The sequence below is a fragment of the Engraulis encrasicolus genome, chromosome 10 (genome assembly GCF_034702125.1).
Source record: "Engraulis encrasicolus isolate BLACKSEA-1 chromosome 10, IST_EnEncr_1.0, whole genome shotgun sequence".
Classification (NCBI taxonomy): Eukaryota; Metazoa; Chordata; class Actinopteri; order Clupeiformes; family Engraulidae; genus Engraulis; species Engraulis encrasicolus.
Genome location: NC_085866.1, coordinates 27112368 through 27134667, shown reverse-complemented (window position 1 = coordinate 27134667; position 22300 = coordinate 27112368). Strand labels below are relative to the sequence as shown.

Sequence of the window (22300 nt, the reverse complement as noted above, 5' to 3'; positions counted from 1 at the left end):
GTGAATTTCTGACTACCTTTGACCAGACTGCAATCTTTGACGTCTGATGTATGCCCTTGACTAGTTGGGGTGAGAATATGTTGGACAAATCATTCTAGTCCAGCAGCACCCCTGCAGGAGGGCATACCAGTTAACCCATTTTAGCCTGATGACTCGTATATGTTGTTTGACCTTTGGTGCCTGGAGAGACATACATACTGCATTCAGGCTCTTGAGATTTTAGCTTTTTTTATAAAAATGTGAGTGTGTTACAGCACACCTTCAAATGCAAGATGAGGGTCTTAGGGTTTAAATGCAACCTTAATTCATGTTTTATGTGCATCAGAGGCACATAATTCGAGATATTTCGATTTTTTATAGGCTGACGGCAACTCTCCCAACAAGGGCTTAGATATTCAGCAGGTGTTTTTTGCAGGTGCTTTAGGCATCAATGGGTTAATGAGTTGCAATGGCCTATCCAGCTCATGACTCTCTCTCACCCCTCTCCCTCCCTGTGGTACAGGATCTTTCCCGCTGATTGTCCCATTTGCCAGCCTCCTCCTCCTCCTCCACCTCCTCCTCCACCTCCTTCTCAGTGCTCTTGTCACTTCCCTGAGCCTGAGGTCTACCATGACTATGCCGATGACCATGAGTTGCTCCCCATCTATCACCTCCATTCATCCTCCTCCACCTCTGACTACACCTCCGGGTGCAACCACACCTCCTCCTCTTCCTCGGTCTCCTATCTGTGCTGTCTTGGTCTCCATACTCCTCCTCCTCCTCCCCCTCCTCCTGCTCCTGCTCCTATCTCCCCCAAGACTCACTGCGAGTGGACAGACCCCCTCCTGTGGGACTCCTCCTTCCACCACTATTAGGTCACCACTGGTCAGGTTTTAATTTGTTAGCATGGAGTGTGGCAGCTAGCTACTAACCAATGGTGCAAGAGTGAAGCCTGATGCCCATGTGGAGCTAACATTGCAGCAGACTACTTGACTGGAACTTTTCCTGACGCAGCTTGACATTTTTACTTGATGTTCTTACATGCCTGGTCTTGGTGCATTTTTTTTCTCATGCATGGTGTGGCTTCCAAGTATTGACTTTTAAATCATTGAACATAAAACATCTGACACCAGCTAGGAGAAAGGTGTTTGATGCAGCCTGAGTGTCAACAACCTTACCTGTGTGCACAGGTAGACTGTCTCATGCTGTGCATAATGTAGGTATGTGTGTAGGAACGTGTCTCAAATGGCACTCTTGTGTGGAGTATCTTGTGTGGAGTACCTTCACAGGCTCATGCTGAGTATTTCTTGCCTCACCTGTGAACAGGTACGCCACGGAGCCCAGGCGGGCGGAGTCACTCTCGTCTGAGGCAGAGATGGGCGGAGCAACGGCCAGGTGTCCTGAGGAGGAGCATTAACAGGAAGCACAAACATGTATGTATGCACTCGGTGGCATGATGTACTGTATATGTGTGTGTACTCTACTTAGCTCTGTGCTAATGTACTTTTAAAAAAACTAATCCTACTAGCATCTGCACTTGTTGGCTTTATATTTCCTGTGAACTTTGTATCTGCGAGTGATGTTGGCTATGATTATGATTATAAGTCACTTTGATTAAAAAGTATCTGCCGAATGCAATGTAATGTAATGTATTGTAATGTACATTACATACCTGAAGAAGTGCATGCTTGTATTAACCCCACGCTCATACCACAAGACAAACATTGTGCGTACAAACCCTACACACAACTGACAAACATGTGCTTACATACACTGTATATTTGTATGTACATACACACAAAGGCATCACGCAAGTGAAGACAAAAATGTATTCCTACCACATAGACATAACAACAATATGCTTGTTGAAAATGATCAAGTTTTCCTTTCACTACATTTTTCAAAATTCTTGTTTTATAATAACCTTACTTTAAAAGCGAAGATTAAAAGTTTCAGTCTAAATGTAGATGTTGAATGAATGGATATGTTGTCATTGTGCATGCATAATATGTATTCTCACATGGCAATCTTCTAATTGGTGTGTGTTTTTATTTTGTTTGTACGATTTGTTTCCCCAGATCACAAGTGGATTGATTACATATCTGCTGCTGTTCTGAATATGAAGAGGACCAAAAACCCTCACTGGGACAGGGACCGGACCGCAAAGGACATGAGCGACAAGATCTATCTCAAATACACATACACATACAGTACGTACACAGGGGAATTCACATATACACACAAGAACATACAATGAGTACCTGCAAACATAGATAATAGACACAGTTGTACACACCAGTAAGCATACAAACATAGCTGTGTATGCACAATTAAGTACACACACACACACACACACACACACACACACACACACACACACACACACACACACACACACACACACACACACACACACACACACACACACACACACACACACACACACACACACACACACACACACACACACACTTAACGTGCCTTGGATTGAAATGCAGTTTGGCCCAGGGCATCCAAAGAAACAAACAGAAAAAACATCGGTCCAAACACCCGTGTTGGCATCTGCAACTGAAGTGGAACTGACAGGCACTCGCGAGGATGTATGGGGTTATGACTTCAAAAACAAAGACCAAGACAAAAACTCATAAGATTACAAGACAGCAAGACAAGAGTACTTAAGCAGTGGACCGTTACACTCTGTGTGTACTCAAACCATGCAGAATGCTCTCCACACGCGAGGATGTCTGGTCAAAAGACTTTCAAAGACAAAGACTAAAAACTCAAAACACCACAAGACAAGACTCCATTCAGCAGTGGACTGTTAAACTCAGTACGCACTCAACATTGCAGAAACTTCTCCACACGTTCAGATCTTTCCCAGGGGTTCTTTATTTGTTTTATTACTTCATATTTATAGAGAAATAATGTTTTTTTTAAATGGCAATGTCAGCTTCACATAGTTCCAGATGTGAAAGGTCATGAAGATCTTTGTGTGTGGTGGTTGACCTGTTCATATTCCCTCATTGCCCGTACTGGCTTTCAATGGAAGGGTCAATAACTTAATATCTTTTACACAAAGTAACATCTTTATCTTTATCTATTCAGTTCAGTTCATTGTAGCGCTATTCTATTTTTGTGAGCCAGTCAAGTCGTTTGTAGGATTTCTTCTCATCTGGTGTCATGTTCTCTGTGGGCGAGTGAGTCAGTGATTGCAGTACGTAGTCCTCTGTGTTTTTAGAGATGTTCATAACTTTTGTGAGTGAGGCCAAGTAGCAAAAGGTAGAAGAATTGCCCTGCCAGGACTCAAACCCGAGCGTTCTAAGGTATCAAACTGGGGCTCTGACTGCTACACCAAAATTCAAGATAACTGAGAACCATGCCGGTGCCTGTTCTCGCACTTAATCGGGAACCGGCCGTCGTGTTCACGGCACAGAAATAAGCATTCGCGAACCGGAAAGTTTGTTCGCAATGCAAACCGCAAAATACTTGTTTTTTTTCCCGCAAACCGTGACTACAACGTGGCCGTCAGCAAGTTCATCCGGGTAACTCAGTCACAAGTTCAGAGCCCGGTATGAACACGCCGATTCGCAAATAAGCACTTAAGTACCGAACGCAACTGGTGTGTGCACCGGCACCAGCTCCATTCTGATCGGCCTGAAAACCCTAAGAGAGTACCAGTTTGGTACCCCAGCAGGTTCCAGGCCTAGGTCTGACTTTGGTGTAGCAGTCAGAGCACCATTTTGGTACAACAGAAGGTCCTGGTGGGTCAAAATCTAGTTCCCTTTACTACAGGCTGTGACAGACGAGGGACTTAGCCATGATCCCAAACCATATGTACATTGAGCCTTCCCCTATGTTGCACCTGCTGATGTCCTGTGCTGGAATACGTGGACTTAGGTGCCCTTCTTTCTCTCTCTCTCTCTCTCTCTCTCTCTCTCTCTCTCTCTCTCTCTCTCTCTCTCTCTCTCTCTCTCTCTCTCTCTCTCTCTCTCTCTCTCTCTCTCTCTCTCTTTCTCTTTCTCTCTATATTCTTTTCTCTCTTGGTCTTATTCATTTTGAATGTAAATGTCAATAATGTGCATAGTAAGTATTTGTATTTTTGTTTCCATGTTGTGTGAGTTGAAAGTGGTTATAGAAAGCATGTTATGTACAGTGAGAGTTTTACCATTTCATACGCAGACTCTTTGGCTGTTCTTTCATTTTTCTTAAGAGCAGCTCTGGAGTCTGATCATGGGTGATATTCGAGGAGTATGCCTGTCATTTGATATCATAGATATTTGTACAGCGGTCAGCCTTTAAACTGTGTCCTCACTTCTCCAAGAGGAGAGATGTCTCCGACTGACAAGTGGGACGTGAATAATAAAAAAGTTGTGTCATTAAACAATGTTTTGTTCGTTTTTTGTTTTTAGATATTTTGGGGGGGCTTTTTTGCCTATATCTAATCGGATAGTTTGAGAGAGCTGGAGAGAAAGAAGGGGAAGGATCGGGAAATGACCTCGGGTCGGAATTAAACCCATGTAATTGTTCCTTAGCTGATGAGTCACGGCGCCCCATTTCCCATTTCCTGATGTGTGATGGATGATGATGACACTAATTTAGGACAATCAGTTCCTCTCATAGTAGCAGCAGTACTCGCAGATGCCAGAGTTGTCAAAAGTCAACTCATAATGTCAGTACAGCTCCAGTACATGATATTGAGGTTTTTTTAAAGATTTGTTTGCCTTTTTGTGCTTTATTTGAGACAGGATAGTGACAGAGGGTCAGGAAACGAGTGGTGAGAGAGAGAGACGGGGAAGGACCGGCAAATGACTCGGGCCGGAATCAAACCCGGTTCACCGGCGTAGTAAGGTCACAGTAGGGCCGTTATTACGTAGTTGTTATACCAGTTACTCCATTGTACCTAATGACGTTGAGAAGTAAAACTTCTGCCAACTCAGAATCAAATGGTTATAAGACAGGAAGACTGTACAACAGTAACCGTACTGCTGTTACTTGATGACGTTACCTTCATTGGAAGGAAACCTTGAAGGGAAGGGTTTAAACTTTTCTTTTACTTATACAGTATATTTAGACACATCTCTGACGGCATGTGACTACACACACACACACACACACACACACACACACATTGAGACACATGTAAACATTTATTTATTTTTTCATGTGTTATCATCATGCATTTGGGTAAATGCTGATCGTAAACTCTGAGAATGGAATGGTTTATTATAATGTCAACTTTCCACATCAGGCTTTGCTTCCTCTTCTTTTCCTTTTTTAAATATATTTTTAGGGTTCTTTTGCCTTTATTTGATAGGATAGTGGAAGATGGTGACAGGAAGTGAGTGGGAGAGAGAGATGGGGGAGGATCGGCTAATGACCCAGGCCGGAATCGAACCCGGGTCGGCGGCGTAGTAACCCAGTGCCCTACCATTAGGTCACGGCAGGGCCTTTGGCAGGTAGACCACAGGTAGGGGAGACTGTGAGTCACTTCACAGTAGCTGTCTGGATCATCTGTGCAGTGAAGTGCGTAGCCACTGACTCCCCGCGGTGATGGCATTCACACACACACATACACACACACACACACTCACATACACACCTGTGCAGTACTTGCAGACATTGCAAACATAAAACGTTCCAGTGGCGAGTCAGGACAGGGTCCCTGTGTGTGTGTGTGTGTGTGTGTGTGTGTGTGTGTGTGTGTGTGTGTGTGTGTGTGTGTGTGTGTGTGTGTGTGTGTGTGTGTGTGTGTGTGTGTGTGTGTGTGTGTGTGTGTGTGTGTGTGTGTGTGTGTGTGTGTGTGCGCGAGCGCGGTGTGGTGTGGTGTGTGTGTTTGTGTGGACAGTATGTGTGTCTGTGTGAACGTGAGTGGGGTGTTTGTGTGTGTGTGTGTCTATGTGTGTATGTTCCTGTCTCTGAACGTGGGTTGGGGTTTTGTGTGTGTGTGTGTGTGTGTGTGCGTGTGTGTGCGCGCATGTGGGTGTGCCTGTGTCTGTGTCTGTGTCTGTGTTGGTGGGTGTCTGCATGTGTGTGGTGCTTAGCTGCATCTGGCGTGCTCCACGTGAGGTTGCCAGGCGTGAAGGTGTGAAGTTACATTCGTCAGAGCTCTACCCTGAGGTTACACAATCCCGCCTCTTAAGCCCTCAGCCATTGTAGTCATGTCAGGAATGCAGTTCCTGAAGCATTCTTTGGCTACAGAGAAAAATGTTGTTTTTTTTCAATCAGATTTTATGTTATTTCCAGCTATAAATCACAGAATCTGATTTCATCCCAAAGAAAAGTCAAATGTTCTAGAATGTTCTTGTAAGTTCCATGAGGTGAGTTGCCCCGTGACCTTCTCAGAGCTGCCTTACTCATGGGGCAGAGATAGGGTTCTGATCACATCCCCTCTCCCTCTCATTTCCGCACTTACAAGAGATGTTCTTTCATTGTTTTACCCCCACAGGCTGTTTGTTTTGTACTCCCTCAGACAACCACTGTATTAATACTTTTTTCTTGGGATCACTGTGGGTTTGTCAACAGAGGTTGAAAGCGGAGAAGGATGTGGAGAGGATTTCAAAGAACCGCAAACAGGGTAACTCTTTCCAAGTGTGCATTTGGAAAAAAGGAAGAGGGGGAAAAAATGGCAAGGCTGCCACCTGTCTCTGTCCATTTCGCCTGCCTCCCCTCCTCTCCCTCCCCCCTCCCCTCTCCCAGGCCTGTGCCATGCCATACAAGCAGGGGTGTCGTTCAGGGGGGGTAAAATATGACTTGAGTCACGAGGGCCCCATGTATATAGGGGGCCCACACACTGTCCAGTTTATGAAGATATACTGTATGGCTGGTGGGGTCAATTGGAGCGGATTGCACATAGGGCCCAAAATTTGCTGCTACGCCCCTGCGTACAAATATATCAACACTGGGGTCCAGCTGACTCAAGCCCTGTGAAAAAAGAGCATGGGGAGGGTCGGCCATCTTGTTCCATAAATACCTTCCCCTCTGTCAAATGGGGCTAACTTTAGACCATAGGCATGGAGCAGCAGGAGAGGAGGAGGAACACTCGGCTCAGACGCCCCTGCCCCGAGTTCAATCTCCCACCAGCCTCCCTTCAGTCAACACTGCCGTAGCTCCACTCCTGGCGTGTCGTCTTGGTGTAGCCCCTGGAAGTTTCTCTGAGCTCCCCTTCTTTCTCGAGCCGCTTCACTGTGTTGCCGCGGCAGGCAGTATGGGCGACCCCAATGAGCAGGACTATGATCTGGACGACGTGGACGAGGATGAGATTCTGGCGGGACTGTCGGCGGAGGAGCTGAAGGAGCTTCAGAACGAGATGGACGTTCTAGCGCCCGACGACAGGGTGCCGGTGGGCATGAGGCAGAAGAACTCGGAACAGAGGCGGCCTGTCAAGGGTGAGACACGTCTCAAGTGCTATACACACACACACACACACACACACACACACACACACACACACACACACACACACACACACATTTAGAAATATCACTGCTTGGTCCCTCTGGCTTGGTGCTGAGCATGTTCAAAACTCAAGCCCTAATACTAATACTCTTTACCCGATATCACAACTTAAGCTCACAGGCACTACAGTTCAGCCCAATATTACAGATTGAGCCTAAAGACACCACATGTTCAGCACAATATCACAACATCAGCTAACTGACACTCACTTCATGTTCACAGCTTAAACTCACTGACACTAAAACCCTACAGCTTAACACGACTAACACTACTGTACACGCTCAGAACAACATCACAGCAACATCTTGTCAGGTCAAAGTAACACATTTGTTTACTTGAATTTCTGAAATCTGGCACAATATGAATATGAAAGCTATCTGCTAATGGAGATTGTATTAATTTAAAGGATATCACAACTAAAGCCCACTAACAGTAGATGCTTACAATATCACAACTTATTTCCACTGACACTACGTATGTTTACCAAATTATCACAACAAATATGCATGGTGGTGTCATACCAATCTTAACCATTTTCTTTATCTGAATATCTGAACTCTGACATAATCTGAGTATCTGAACGTCAATTACTAAAACACTATATTTTCAGGGGAGATGTATTTTATGAAGACTGTTTAATTTAAAGTGAATATTTGATCCTTTTATAAAGTCAGATTGGAGGCCAGGCCACACTTATGTACAGTATATGATATAATTTGCCTCACTTATGAGCACTTTCCTATGTAAAATCTTCCTGACACCAGGTTTCTAATAATAATTATTATTATTTTTAAGTTATTTTGTTTTTCTGCCATTTGATGAAAGTGATCTCTACTCTGAGTGGACCAGATCGTGGCAGGATCCTCAATAACAATAGTAATAAGAACAATGAATTATCAATTTAAAAAATCCTTAACGGTAATAATAATCAACAATATCTCCATAGATGAGAGTGACCATGACTCTGACTGGCGGGTCTCTCTGACTACATACTACTACTACTACCACTAGGCCTACTACTACTAGTAGTAGTAATGATAATAATAATAATACTAATAATAATACTAATAATGAATGATAAATAATAAATACTATTTTTTCCCTTTAAGACGAGAGTGACCATGACTCTGACGACTGTGAGGATATCGATGAGGACAAGATCCTGGCGGGTCTCTCTGCAGAGGAGCTGAAGGAGCTCCAGAAGGAGATGGATGTGATCGCTCCAGACGAGCGCGTACCCGTGGGCATGAGGCAGCGTGACCAGACCGAGAAGGCCCCCACGGGCAACTTCGACCGACGCTCCCTAGTGGACTACCTGTACTGGGAGAAGGAGTCCAAACGCATGCTGGAGGAGGAGAGGGTGCCAGTTACTCTACTGCCCAGCGAGGTAAGGGCAATATTAATATAGTGGTAGTATAATAGTGTAGTATGTAGTATATAATAGTATAGAGAGATGTAATAGTATAATAATTGAGGACGCTCTCTGGGGGACCACCTAGAGGTCCAAATGCATGCTGCAAGAAGAGAGGGTGCCTGCTACTCTACTGCCTAGCGAGGTAAGGGCAATATTGATATAGTGACTGCTTATGATGAAGTATTATGCAGTAATAATGGCATAATAGCATAGTATGGAGAATATACTAGCATATAGAGGTATAATAGCATAGTAATTGAAGACGCTCCCTGGTGGAGTACCTGTACTGGGAGAAGGAGTCCAAATGCATGCTGGAGGAGGAGAGGGTGCCTGTTACTCTACTGCCCAGCTGGGTAAGGCCCAGTTTACGTAATGAGTTTAATCTTCTGATGAGACGTCAAAGTGAAGTATGTTTGGTAGTATGCATACGTATATGGTGTGAATTATTTGGAATATTATTTTATTGTGGTTTGTTGTAGTTCCTCCTCAATTTTGAGAGAATTTAAGTTATCTTTTCTATTCAGTGGTGTGGACCAACATTATATCAGTGTGTAGGCATGCAGTAGTTTTCCTCAGCCATTACAATGGGACATATTTGCTGGTTTAGATGTCAAAATATAGTGTGAGGTATTGTGAATATACTACTAATAATAAATAGTAATTGAAGCACCTCTCTGGTACATCACCTGTATTGAGAGGTGGAGTCCAGACCTGTGCTGGAGGATGAGGGGGAGGAGAGAACGAGGAGGAGGAGAGCCTATCTGCCACTCTCCTGTCTAGAGAGGTGTAACAGCATTATGATAGGCAAGGCAAGGCAAGTTTATTTGTATAGCGCATTTCATACACAGGTGCAACTCAATGTGCTTCACTAGATTAACAAATGCAAAAAAGAAAGGAAACATGGAAGAAAGAAGGAAATAAATTAGAGTCAAAGAACATTTGAACACATGAAAATAAAATAAACATAAAAAAATAAGAATTTGAGCCAGGGGAAAGCATCTGAGAACAGCTTTGTCTTGAGTCTAGATTTAAAGCTATCAATGGGTGTATTTTTTACGTCATCTGGAAGCTGGTTCTAGTATCCTGACTCCCGCCAGACCCTTGTGTATGTCTGCTCAGCTTAGCGGAACCCATTCATCTGGTGAGAGTCAGGTTATTATCAGTGGCTGTTTACAATAATTTCCTTTGGGATAAATAAAGTAGGCCTATGTATTCTACCCACTGAGGTGGGACAACATTGTGGCACAGTGGAACATGTTTACTGGTTTAAAAAGCAAAACATGGTGCAAGTTATTGTGAATAGTTTAATATTCTGTAATAGTGAATCACACTCTGCTCTGATATGGGTTAATATTATGGCATGGTGGAAATTGTTTACTGGTGCAGCTGTTAAATGATGCTTTGTTATTGTGAATATGGTGTACAGTAGCAGGGTAAAAAATAGTAAGTAGGCTAATAGTAGTCAATTAGACTAATTACCCAGTGAGGTGAGGCAACATTGATATAGCGATTGCTTAATTTCCTTTGGGATTAATTATGTCTTAAATATGTCTGAATATACTGTAGTCTCTAAGGTATATATATCGTTTATTCTATTATTGCAGGCCTGTAGTGGTTTTCACTGAGTGAAGTTACAGTCGGTTAACAGATTTAGATGCAAAAAAAATGGTGTGGATTACTGTGAGTAAATAGTTAAATGAATCACATAATAGCTAGGTGAATTCCCAGTAAGGGGGGCAATTAGCAAGGTGTCTCCTACTTTAGGCCTGTAGCAGTTTCCATTGATATTGTACTGCAATAGGCTTACCCGTTTAGATGTCAAAATATGCCGCAAGTTATTATGTGAATCACTCGGCTATACAGTGAGGATATCATGGATGTTGATTTCCTTTGGGAATGAGGAAGCATACATTCAACCAAGTGAAGTGGGACGACATGAGAATGGTTCCTTAATGTGAGGCATAGTACAATATCCACATTGCGCTCCCTTAATTTCCTTGAGGATTAGCAACATGTAGTCAACTTAAGGGCTGTGGTAGTTTTTCCTTGTGTGACATTCAAGTGGAACACATTTAGTAGTTTAGATGCTAACCTCCTGTATGAATTATTGTGAATATTATAGTGCTATCACTTTTCTACCCAGTGAGATGGGAGATCTTTGACGTAGTGACTCCTTCATGTAACTTACTGTCTTCAGTACGATGAGACAACACATTATGACAATCAAGTTAATCAGGGCTTGACATGAACGGCACCTGCCAACTGGCTGGTTTGTAACAATTGCAGTCATACTAGTCACTTTGCCAGGTTTCTTATTCAAGGGTATGTCATAGCAGAATAGCCTGTATTCTTTGCATCAATTGTTTATTTTATGTTAAAAAAGCTTTGTTTCTCAGTTACTCTGTTTCTATTTGTCTCATTTATTTTCCTGTGGGAAATACATAGCACTGTTCTTTTTGCTTCTGTTTTTGTACATCATTTTCTGATAGGCATACAAAAACAACAAACAAACAAATAAAAACAACTGATAACGAAGTTGTGGCTATTGGCAACACTGAATGGATAGTGACTCAGGGAAAACGACTAACCACAGTGGCCAGTGAGGAAAACATGTAATGTCAAGCCCTGGACGTAATGGAGTATTTTCGGCCTGCAGTAGTTTCCACTGGGGTGGTATTACACTGGACCATGTTTACTGGCCTTGAAATGGGGTGTGAAGTAGCATGAATATTATTGTGAGTGAATGAGTCTACTACTCGGTGAGATGGGGAAACATTAAGGGGTAACATATAGGGTGACATAGGGGTTTCCTAATCCCTTTTGGATTAATAACGTATCTGTAGTATATCTGTAAAGCATACTACTATACTATTCCATTTCTCTTCTGGACTCCACTGAGGTGGTGTGTCAGTGAACCATGTGGACTGCCTTACGTAGATGTCAACACTGTATGATGTGACTTGGACGTTTGTCCAATATATGCTTATATGCTTAGTGTGACAACAACATTGACATAGTGGTTCATTAATTTCCTTTCTTCTGCTTGGTGAGGTGGAACATTGTTGACATTGTGGAGTATTTAGGCATGTTTTGGAGCTGACATTACAATGCAATATGTATACTGGCTTAGGTCTCACGCTTGCATGACTGTGGGGACCCCGGTCTAGGTCTGGCTTTGATCGTGCTGCAACCCTGCCCTTTCTTCTCCCACTCTCTACCTGTCATACTCTCGACTGTCCTATACACCAGTGAAGACACAAAAATGTTTAAAACCCGAAATATAGTGTGAATCATTGTAAATAGTGATATTATTGTCCGAAATGGGTAATGCTTTAGAATAAGGTTCTTCTAATAGGCGTTTATAGTCACTAGTTAGCAGGTAGTAATACCCTTACAAGTGCCCAATAACATGCTTATTGACTTTGTTAACATCTTATAAGCTGCTTATTATGTGTTTATAGTGGTTTATTTTTTTAGTCTTATTATTTAAATCGGTACACATATCCATCTTGATATGCTGACTAATACTAGATATGGAGGCGTCGCGAAAAAACTAAATTTTCAAGATGGCTGCCATGTGTACCGATTTTCATGCTTTTACTCAAATAAAGTTACTCATCAGATGTTAACAACATTAATAAGCATGTTAACAAAGTTAATAAGCATGTTATTGGGCACTTGTAAGGGTATTACTATCTGCTTACTAGTGACTATAAACGCTTATTAGAAGAACCTTATTCTAAAGCGTTACCTAAATATCTCATTTTATTTCTGCTCTCTAGAAAAAGCTGCAAGAGGCCGCCGAGCAGAAGGAGAAGGAGCAGGAGGTGGTGGAGGAGGTGGTGGAGGTGGTGGAGGTCGAGGAGGAGGTACCAGAGGGAGTTGAGGAGGTGGAGTACATCTACGAGGAGGTGGTGGAGGAGGTGGAGGCCGAGGATGGGCAGGTGGGGTAGGGGGCGGGCTCAGAGTAGAAGTAGACTTAGTAGAAGTAGAAACCTCAACTCTGAAGAAGTTGGGACACTGTAAATTGTGAATAAAAACAAAACACTATAATTTTTAAAAACATTCAGTTCTATTCACACATTAGATGGAGGATAGTGAAAAGACAGCATATCAATTGTTGAAACTGAGCAAAGTTATTTAGTGGGGGGACATTTGTGCTCAGTTTAGATGTGATAGAGCATGTCACAAAAATGTTGGGACAGGGTCAATAAACTGTTTTGATTTTTATTCACAATTTAGTTGGGGTTTGTAGAAGTAGCAGTCCAAGTAGAAGTAGAAGTAGAAGTCCTGTGGTTCAATGTGCTAACAGCGGGTCATAATTTCCTTGTTTCCACGTTGCATGTTAGATAGTGTATGTCTGTCTGTATCTTCTGTTTGCTTTTTAAGCAATTGTGCTGCAAATCCAATTGCCCCATAGGGACATTGAAGTTTAACTAACTAACTGCACTTAGAAGTAGAAGTTGGAGAAAAGTAAAAACTCAGCCACGGTTTCCTGATTGCACAGGTGTCCTCACTGAGGAACTGGTCTACAATCATCTTACTGATAGGTCAATGAAATTTGTGGCAGGGTTTTTCATTTTTCTGTAGCACTTTTTAGAACTATTTCAAAGGTTCACTATTACAGTGCATCTACATCAGTAGGTACAGTGGAATAACTGGTGTAACAACCAGCCCAGTCTCATGCCATTTCATAGTACGGTCATGAAATTGAGCTATAACATTCGTGATACCGTTATGAAAAAGCCCAGTTTTTCGTGACTGAGCTACGAATCCACAACCTATGCATTTTAATGGGATGTCTGATTCGTTATTGCTTTAGGGTTGTAGCAACTATGTAATATCATGTCCTAGTGTTCATGAATTTCCTTTGTCTTCTGCAGGTGGGAGAGGAGGTGATCGAGGAGGTGATTGAGGAGATCATAGAGGAGGTGGTGGAGGTGAAACCAGAGCCAGAGAAGCCTCAGGAGGAGCAAAACAACCAACAAGCCACCTCGAAAAACAACAACAACCCATTTTCCATGTTGATGGCTGAAATCAAGGATGCCACACAACAGCCCCCTGTGGAGGAGAAGAAAGAAGCAGAGGCCACTAAAGACCAGGCTGCCAAGCCCACACCCCCAAAGCAGCCTGTCGAGGAGATGAATTCGGAGGGCAGGTTCGAGAACTGGGTTCCCGAGAAAGAGGAACGTGTCATCAACAAGCTGAAAATCCCAAAGCTGGCCCTGCCTGGTGGGCTGGGCGGCGGTGGTGGTGGTGGTGGTGGTGGCGGCGGCGGATTGAAGTTAACATCCAGGCCCTCGGGCAACGAAACCAACCTGGACACCACACTGCACAAGGTCAGTGGTGGACAAAGTAAAAGTTAAAAAAAGAAACACAGTTTCTGTCCAACACAGGCAACTTATCTGAGTAAAAAGTAGACCAATGGACTCGTCTTACGATAAGCCGATTCTGAACAGGTTGGATTGAGTTTGTGGTGGGTCCTTGTTAGGGTTTTATTGTTTTTCAGTAACAACACAGTCTATCTCAATAGGTAGTTCCAATGGAGTAAACCGTGTAACACCTATGTAATATCATGTGCTACTGTTGTTATTACGCCACAAAAGTACTTGTACTTTTACTTTGAACATATGAAGTACAAATACAGTAAATGTTTGTTTGTACTGTATTTATTATCAACCACTTATTGTTACCAGTCCAGCACTGTTACCTGTCCTGTCTTGCACTTTATGTCAGTCTGTAAAATGTCAGTCTTGTATATGTCTTTGGCCTGGCATGGTATGGAGGGAAAACCTTGTATGACTTGTGCATATGAAGAAAGTGCCAATAAAAGCTGACTTGACTTGACTTGACTTGTCCACCACGCTGTACAAGGTCCGCAACAACAACCCGGCGGTGACGGACGTCAACCTGAACAACATCGAGAACATTCCCAAGGAGATGCTGGTGGACTACGTGAACGCGATGAAGAAGAACAAGCACGTCAAGACGTTCAGCATCGCCAACACCGGCGCCGACGAGAACATCGCCTTCTGCCTGGCCAACATGTTGAGAGAAAACAAGAGCATCACCACGCTCAACATCGAGTCCAACTTCATCACAGGTAGGGGCGAGCGCAGGGATGTCTGTCTTTCAGCGGGGTTAAGTGTGACTGAGTCTTTTTTTTAACATAAAATTAAAATTTTGATTTTTAGTCACAATCTTCCATTAAAAAAACTGTTATTTTAGGGCTACAAACCTTTCGGAACAGATTTGAATGATTAGGCCCTATACTTGCAATTTTGCATGTGCAAACATTGTTAACAAATTGCTGTGCAAACATTGCTTACAAATTAAAAATGTAATCTCACTGAAAACACTCTGATAAAGTGCACTGTTGAAATATAATAAATTCAGTAAAAAATAAAAAATGAGCACAATAACAGTAAGAAAGTAACTATCACTCTAAGTGAGCATAAACACTGATAAAGTAAACATCCTCACTCCAAGGCGTCACGATACGATTTTTCCACTTTGCCGATCTTCTACTCGATTTCACAATTCACGATTTAATATTGTCATATCGCACACCCCCTAATCACAGGCAAAGGCATCGTCGCCATCATCCGCTGCCTGCAGTTCAACGAGACGCTCACCGAGCTGCGCTTCCACAACCAGCGGCACATGCTGGGCCACCACACGGAGATGGAGGTGTCGCGCCTGCTCAAGGCCAACAACACGCTGCTGAAGATGGGCTACCACTTCGAGCTGCCGGGGCCCCGCATGGTGGTGACCAACCTGCTGACGCGCAACCTGGACCGGCAGAGGCAGCAGCGGAACGAGGAGCAGAAGCTGAAGGACCTGCAGCAGCAGCGGGAGCTCATGGAGATGTACGAGACCAGCCTCAAACTGCCACCAGGTGAGCTTATGCCTTAGCCTCTGGAGGGAGATGGAGAGAGAGAGAGAGAGAGAGAGAGAGAGAGAGAGAGAGAGAGAGAGAGAGAGAGAGAGAGAGAGAGAGAGAGAGAGAGAAATCAAGAAGATGCCTGCTGCCAGGTGAGTATCAGTGTTTTGTTTGTATGATCTGTGGGGTACAGAGGTAATGAATAATTTTATTTTTATATATGCAAATGCTTCTGTATGTTTTTTAAGACATTGTTTCGTATACTGTTGAAATAGTCTGTATGTCTAAGAGGCTGTTTGTTCTACGGTTCCTGAGCTCATGACACAGTGTATTCCCTCAGGGGCTATAAAGGTTTCATTCATTCATTAATTCATTATTGTATATAAAAGTACGGCGTAATAATAAAAAACAAACCTGTCCCAATCCTCCAGGCCTTGTGCAGATGCTGGGGGCGTACATGCCTCAGGAGGAGCTGCTGGCCCAGCTACAGAAGCACCACGAGATGCAGCAACAACAGCAAGGGCAGAACGGACAAGGAGAGGAAGAGGAAGAAGAAGACGAGGAAGAGCAGCAGGCAGCCCAGTACTCAAGGAAACCCTCATCATCATCATCATCATCATCGTCCTCACAACCTGGCCTGGTGATGCCACAGCTGCGAAAGACCCACAAGGACCCCAGCGCAGGCCCAAAGCCCTCAGCCGCCGACGCGGGTCCCGGCAGCATCATCAAGGACGTGCACCTGAAGAAGACGCCCAAGAAGCGAGACCCCTTCCTGGACCAGTGCACGTCCGACGAGCCGGTCCGGACCAGCTTCCAGCTCCGGAGGGCCGCTCAGTGTCACAGGACTGCGGCGGTCAACAGGGAGCAAGCGCTGCAGGCGGACGAGCGGGCCAACCTGAAGGGCATGCTAAAGACCCTGAAGCCCGTGCCGCGCCACCGCGTGCCCCCCAAGGTGGAGCTGACGCCACGCGACAAACTGCTGAACGAGATCAAGCAGAGCAACGTGGCCTACCTGAAAGCGGTGAGTTACTGTAATACACTTCATCAATGATAAAATGCACATTATAGACTATATGAGAAGCTTTGCCAATGGTCTGTTTACTTATATTTTAATGTTAGTAGATACAATAGACATACAAACTGTACAATAGACATGCAATACAACAAACAGTAGATTGAAAGTATATTGAAAGAAAAGATACTGTATTATAATAAAGGACCATAACGCATTATTGCCTACCTGAAAGTAGTATAGGTCTGGTGCCTCAAGACCTTACAGTACATTACATAACACTTAACACAACAGTATGAACGTAGGCTACTTTTATCTAAGGAGATAAGAGCAGAAGGCTATGTTGTTTGTCCTTCAAGGGCATTTGAGCAAACTGTTAGGAATTGGACTTGGCTGGGATTTTGTTAGGACTTACAGTGCAGTGGATCTTACACATTGTTAGGAACCATTACAAACTGTTGGGATTTTGTTAGGAATTGTTGGAAACTGTTCGGAGACTGGTGAACCACATATCGCTGTGGTATAACTGAAAGTGACAAGTCTATGCAGTGCTTTAAGCAATAATAGTATACCAATAAAGTACCATGATGCAATCCGGACAGATGGGCCTGTTTCTGACGTCATTTGGGGAGCTACACACACATAAATGCTGCTGACTAAGCATTTAACAGCAACCACCTTTCCCATTAAATCGTATGGCAGTCAGGTCTAAACAAATGCCACATATTTGCCACCGATTTGTTTTCCGATCAAATCACGTATGACGCAGGTTATCTCATCTCAGGCAGATGAGCTTCAAATCATTTTTTTCTACGTCAAAGAATGTTCCCGACTGAAGAAGAGAACATTTTTCAAACAGGGTTTCCTCGCCTCTAATTGCATAGATAGAGTATATTCCATACAGTATATACTGTGTTCAAGTCAAGTCAAGTTTATTGTCAATTTCTTTACATGCACTGGTCATACAAAGAATTTGAAATTGCGTTTCTTGCTCTCCCATGCAGACATAGACTAATCTAGGTAAGGACATAGACAGTATAGACATAGACAGTACTCATACATGGACATAGACAGTATGGACGTAGACATTGCTCATACAGACATTTAAAGTGCAAGACTGGACAACAGAAGACTTGTAGAGAACATACATTAAGAGGAGGTATTTTGTTGTTCTTTTCCTAAAAGTCCTTTATAGCGTTCTGACATAGTAATAGTAGCATTTGAAGAAATAAATAATTAAAAAAGGTTTTTATTAAATACACCAGCAGCAGTATGTGTGTGTGTGTGTGTGTTTGTATGTGTTTTGTGTGCGTGTGTGTGTGTGTGTGTGTGTGTGTGTGTGTGTGTGTGTGTGTGTGTGTGTGTGTGTGTGTTTTTAGTGCAGGTAGAAAGTGCGGTGTGCGTCTGTGTGTGTGTACCTGTGTATGTGTGTGTGTGTGTGTGTGTGTGTGTATGTGTGTGTGTGAGTATGAGTTGTGTGTCAGTGTGTGTATGTTTGGGTTTAGTGCAGAAAGTGCAGTGTGCTTGTGTGTGTGTGTGTGTGTGTGTGTGTGTGTGTGTGTGTGTGTGTGTGTGTGTGTGTGTGTGTGTGTGTGTGTGTGTGTGTGTGTGTGTGTGCATGTGTATGTTTTGAGTTAGTGCAGGTTGAAAGTTCAGTCACAGATGTAGTAGTGCAGGTGGAATGTTCAGTCGCAGATATGGTGGTGGGGATGAGGGGGGGGAGCGTTGTCAGTGGCCTGGCTGGCTAGAGGCTGACAGTGAAGGGAGAGTGGGTTGAGTGTTCAGTATCTTGATTGCTTGATGCATCGTGCTGCTTGCAAGCCTGGTGGTACGGGAACGGAGGCGCCTGTACCTCTTTCCAGAGGGCAGGAGGCTGAACAGTTTGTGTGCAGGGTGGCTTGTGTCTTTGATGATCATCAGTGCTTTTCGGGTGAGGCGTGCGGTGTAAATGTCCTGCAGGGAGGGGAGTGGTACTCCAATGATCTTCTTCGCTGTGTTCACAACACGCTGGAGTGTCTTCCTGTTTTTCTCCGTGCAGCTTCCTCCCCACACTGTGATGCAGCTGGACACGACGCTCTCTATGGTTCCTCTGTAGAATGTTGTCATGATGGAGGGTGTAGCACTTGCCTTCTTTAGTTTGCGCAAGAAGTAGAGACGCTGATGGGCCTTCTTCGCCAGTGATGTAGTGTTGGTGGTCCAAGAGAGGTCGTCGCTGATGTGCACTCCAAGGAACTTGGTGCTGCTCACTCTCTCCACAGCATCACCGTCGATGGTCAGTGGTGGCAGTTGTTTTTGGACCCTCTGAAAGTTGACAACAATCTCCTTGGTCTTGTTGACATTCAGCAGGAGGTTGTTGTCTTTGCACCATCTGGCCAGCAGGTCTACTTCTTCTCTGTAGTGGGTCTCATCGCCCTTAGTGATGAGGCCCACCAGTGTTGTATCATCCGCAAACTTCACTAGATGGTTAGTGCTGTGGGTCGTTGTGCAGTCATGTGTCAGCAGCGTGAACAGCAGGGGGCTGAGAACACAACCTTGCGGAGCCCCCGTGCTCAGGGTCAGGGTGCTTGAGGTGTTATTCCCTACCCGTACTGCTTGTGGTCTCTGCATCAGGAAGTCCAGCAGCCAGTTGCAGAGGGAGGTGCTAAACGATAATAATAAAGGTTCTTCATTATTATAGTTATTTTGGGGTTACTTAGTCTATTCTCTCATCATTCGCTCCAAATTTGTATTCAATCTCACTGTTAAAAGTCCCATTGGTGGTCTATGGAATGCTATGATACTGCCCTCTGGAGGACAATGGAGGAACATTGAAATATTGACACAAAATAATGTAAAATACTAACAAATACTAAGCTATCAGGAAATGAGAAAACATATACAAAGTGTCTAAGTGCAAATGATGCATACGTTAGATGGAGGTTTGAGTAAATAAATGTGTCTCACATTTGAATCACTGTTATTACAATACTATGTCTTCAATAGTGAGAATGGTGTGATATTGGGAGATGACCGCTAATTATTTTGTTCTGTTTCCAGACACCCCTGCCCAAAGAGCTGGAGTCGTCAAAGACCACTCTGGCAAGTCTGCTCGATCTATGAATTGGCTTAAACGGTGGAGACCATACACTAACATACTTCAAGCAGTTCTTCATTGGCACATCACTTGGAGTTTTGTTGTAAATTCTGTGAAATGCCTCTACAGTTCAAGTGAAAAGCTCCCCTTGTGTACCCTTGTGGCTTCTTATCAAGAGCATGGATGTCTATGCCAGCTGGCAAATAAAATAAAAAAAAACTGTTTTGCGATAATGACATTCAGCCACTTGGGTAATACCCTCAGTCATCTGTAGTAGGCCTGTGTTCAGAAGAAATGTCTGGACAGCTTTGTGAGGGAGGCAGAAGCTAAAGTAATACTTAATTATAGAAGATGCAGTGGTAACACAAGTCCTTTATAAACATGAAGGGACGCTTGCCAAAGATATTTATGTTACTTACATTGTAAAACACTGCAGGCCAGTTAAACATACAAAACTAAGTTGCCCTGCTGCCCTGCTGAATGTTAACTCAATTTGAGACTTTGATTTCTCAGTTGACACAAATATAAGCCTCAGGTTGAGTTAACTTACAAACTAAAGGCAGCAGGACAACTTACTTTTTTAAAACTTTAACTGCCTTGTAATATTTTACAGTGTTAATTCATCTTTATGACTTGGCATTGACTGTCACTGTGCTGTGCAATGTCTGCATCCCCAAAAGTATTACACTCACATCTTCAAATGAAGAAAAACCACATTTTGCTCATTATCTTGTATGCCAGTCCAGCTGACAGTTTGGAAGAAACCCCAAACAATTCATAGCATAGCATAGCATAGGTAGACACACATTCTGATCTTCTAAACTTTGATAATAACATCCTGATTTAAAAAAACAAAACACTTTGGCTATTACTGTACATGTTACATATCTCAATCTCAATTAAGGCCTTCGTCTGCACATGTAGATTATGGAAGTTGATATTGTTGTTGTTGTTTTTTTATTATGTTGTGTTGTGAAGTTGTGATTCTTGTTGTGCGCTTTCGTTGCAATGTTTGTTTTGTATTTATTATCCCGTCATAATAAAATGAACTTAATTTACATGCTGGTGCAAATTCATTTCACATTCACTTTCGGTTCCAATTACACTTTATTACTTTGTTTTAGAGCCGTGTGGATATTTCTGCCTCCAAATGTAGCCAGGACTGGACTGGGGCAGAAATAGGGCCCGTGCCCTTTTGGCTTAAATGGGCCCATCATAAATAGCAGCGCAGAACTGACTCACCAGTAGGAGACATTGAAAATGGACTAGCTCCGAAACGTCTGTCTCTCCAGTTAATCCTTAGACTTCTGTTGTATATTTTCGGCTTCAATACACTTTTTCACACAAGTCTTGTGTGCGCCTCCTTTTTCCATTATTTTGAGTGAATATAGGGGCCCACAAGGGTGCAGGGCCCAGCAGGAAATTTGCCCGCTATGCCAGATGGCCAGTCCAGCCCTGAATGTAGCCGTACGTCAGTGGCTCTGTGGCTAGCATAAATGTCACATTAAATGAATTCCTTGCAGTCCTTGTAAAACATCCATTTCAAACACGAACACAGAGGTGGTTGACTATGAAGTTGGTCTCATATGTTTATTGTATTAACCCGTTCAGAACCAACAGTGGTTTGGGCTGTGCTTTGACAGATGCTGAAGTGGGACATACAAATAATGTTTTAAATCTTTAGTTTTTACATCTTTCATTCCAAAGTTCTCGTTCCCTGTATAACCACGCCATACATTATGTGGGAATCAGACATACATTACAATGCAAAATGCGCAAGTGTGACTGCTTTATCTATGCCTACATATATATGCATATACATTCCTATAGTCATATATTTAGGCATATGCATGTTAGGCATATACAGTATAGGTGCATATATACAACTATATATGTAGTATACATATTGCTTCCCCTTTAGCAGTTTCTATTTGCATGCTTGACACAGAGTGCAAGAAAAGTGCCTGTAATACATACCACAACGTCTGATGCGAGCTACATAATTATTTCTTAGAGCGGGAACTATTGACACAATCCAGTTTACGAGCCAGTCGCCATTCCTTTTCCAGAGTTGCATAGCTATGATATGAAAATGTCCACCTCGCCTTGCCTGACCATGACTACTACAGAAAGCCTTATTGCTACTCATTACATACAAGAGGAGCATAAACAAAAACATGTAACATTGTTAATGCAAATAAACAAAACAAACACATATAAATGGTTTAAACCAAAGTCGAAAAAATAACTATATAATAAATATGAGAAAATGATCTAATTTTCCTAATATTGGGGAAAATGTCTTGTTTGTATTTAACTAATTAACTAATCAATGTATTTTGACGTAGGACTGCAATTGGGCTACCCTCATGATGGCAGTACAGGTCTGCCCTCCTAAACAAAGAGGGCATTTTGGAAGAGAATATTTTGCATCATTCTTGTAATTTCCCCATATGCAAAACCTTTGGTTTTACTGTATACACT

The 22300-nt window shown here is 43.1% G+C and overlaps 2 protein-coding genes across 5 annotated transcripts in view; both read left to right on the top strand.

Annotated features, from left to right (window-relative positions):
• The window catches only part of LOC134456900 (FERM domain-containing protein 4B-like), a 78403-nt gene extending 76059 nt beyond the window's left edge, over positions 1–2344 (top strand). Inside the window, exons 23-24 of one of the 3 annotated variants that reach the window (XM_063208532.1) lie at positions 1306–1412; positions 2058–2344. In XM_063208532.1, coding sequence (XP_063064602.1) covers positions 1306–1396 — 91 coding nt within the window. In that variant the 3' untranslated portion in view covers positions 1397–1412; positions 2058–2344. Of the gene's footprint in view, positions 1–502; positions 1413–2057 lie in introns of those variants that run through there. The other 2 variants (XM_063208531.1, XM_063208530.1) reach the window with 2 other exon arrangements.
• Positions 2345–7005: 4661 nt separating this feature from the next.
• lmod3 (leiomodin 3 (fetal)) lies at positions 7006–20874 on the top strand. 2 transcript variants are annotated; one of them, XM_063208528.1, is made up of 8 exons: positions 7006–7364; positions 8544–8821; positions 12631–12738; positions 13732–14187; positions 14723–14951; positions 15432–15746; positions 16163–16752; positions 19780–20874. In XM_063208528.1, the coding sequence occupies exons 1-8, from the start codon at positions 7184–7186 to the stop codon at positions 19840–19842; spliced, it is 2220 nt and encodes a 739-aa protein (XP_063064598.1). In that variant the 5' UTR covers positions 7006–7183; the 3' UTR covers positions 19843–20874. The 2 variants fall into 2 exon arrangements, with proteins under 2 accessions (XP_063064598.1, XP_063064597.1); XM_063208527.1 differs by having other exon boundaries at positions 12631–12792.
• Positions 20875–22300: the final 1426 nt, after the last annotated feature.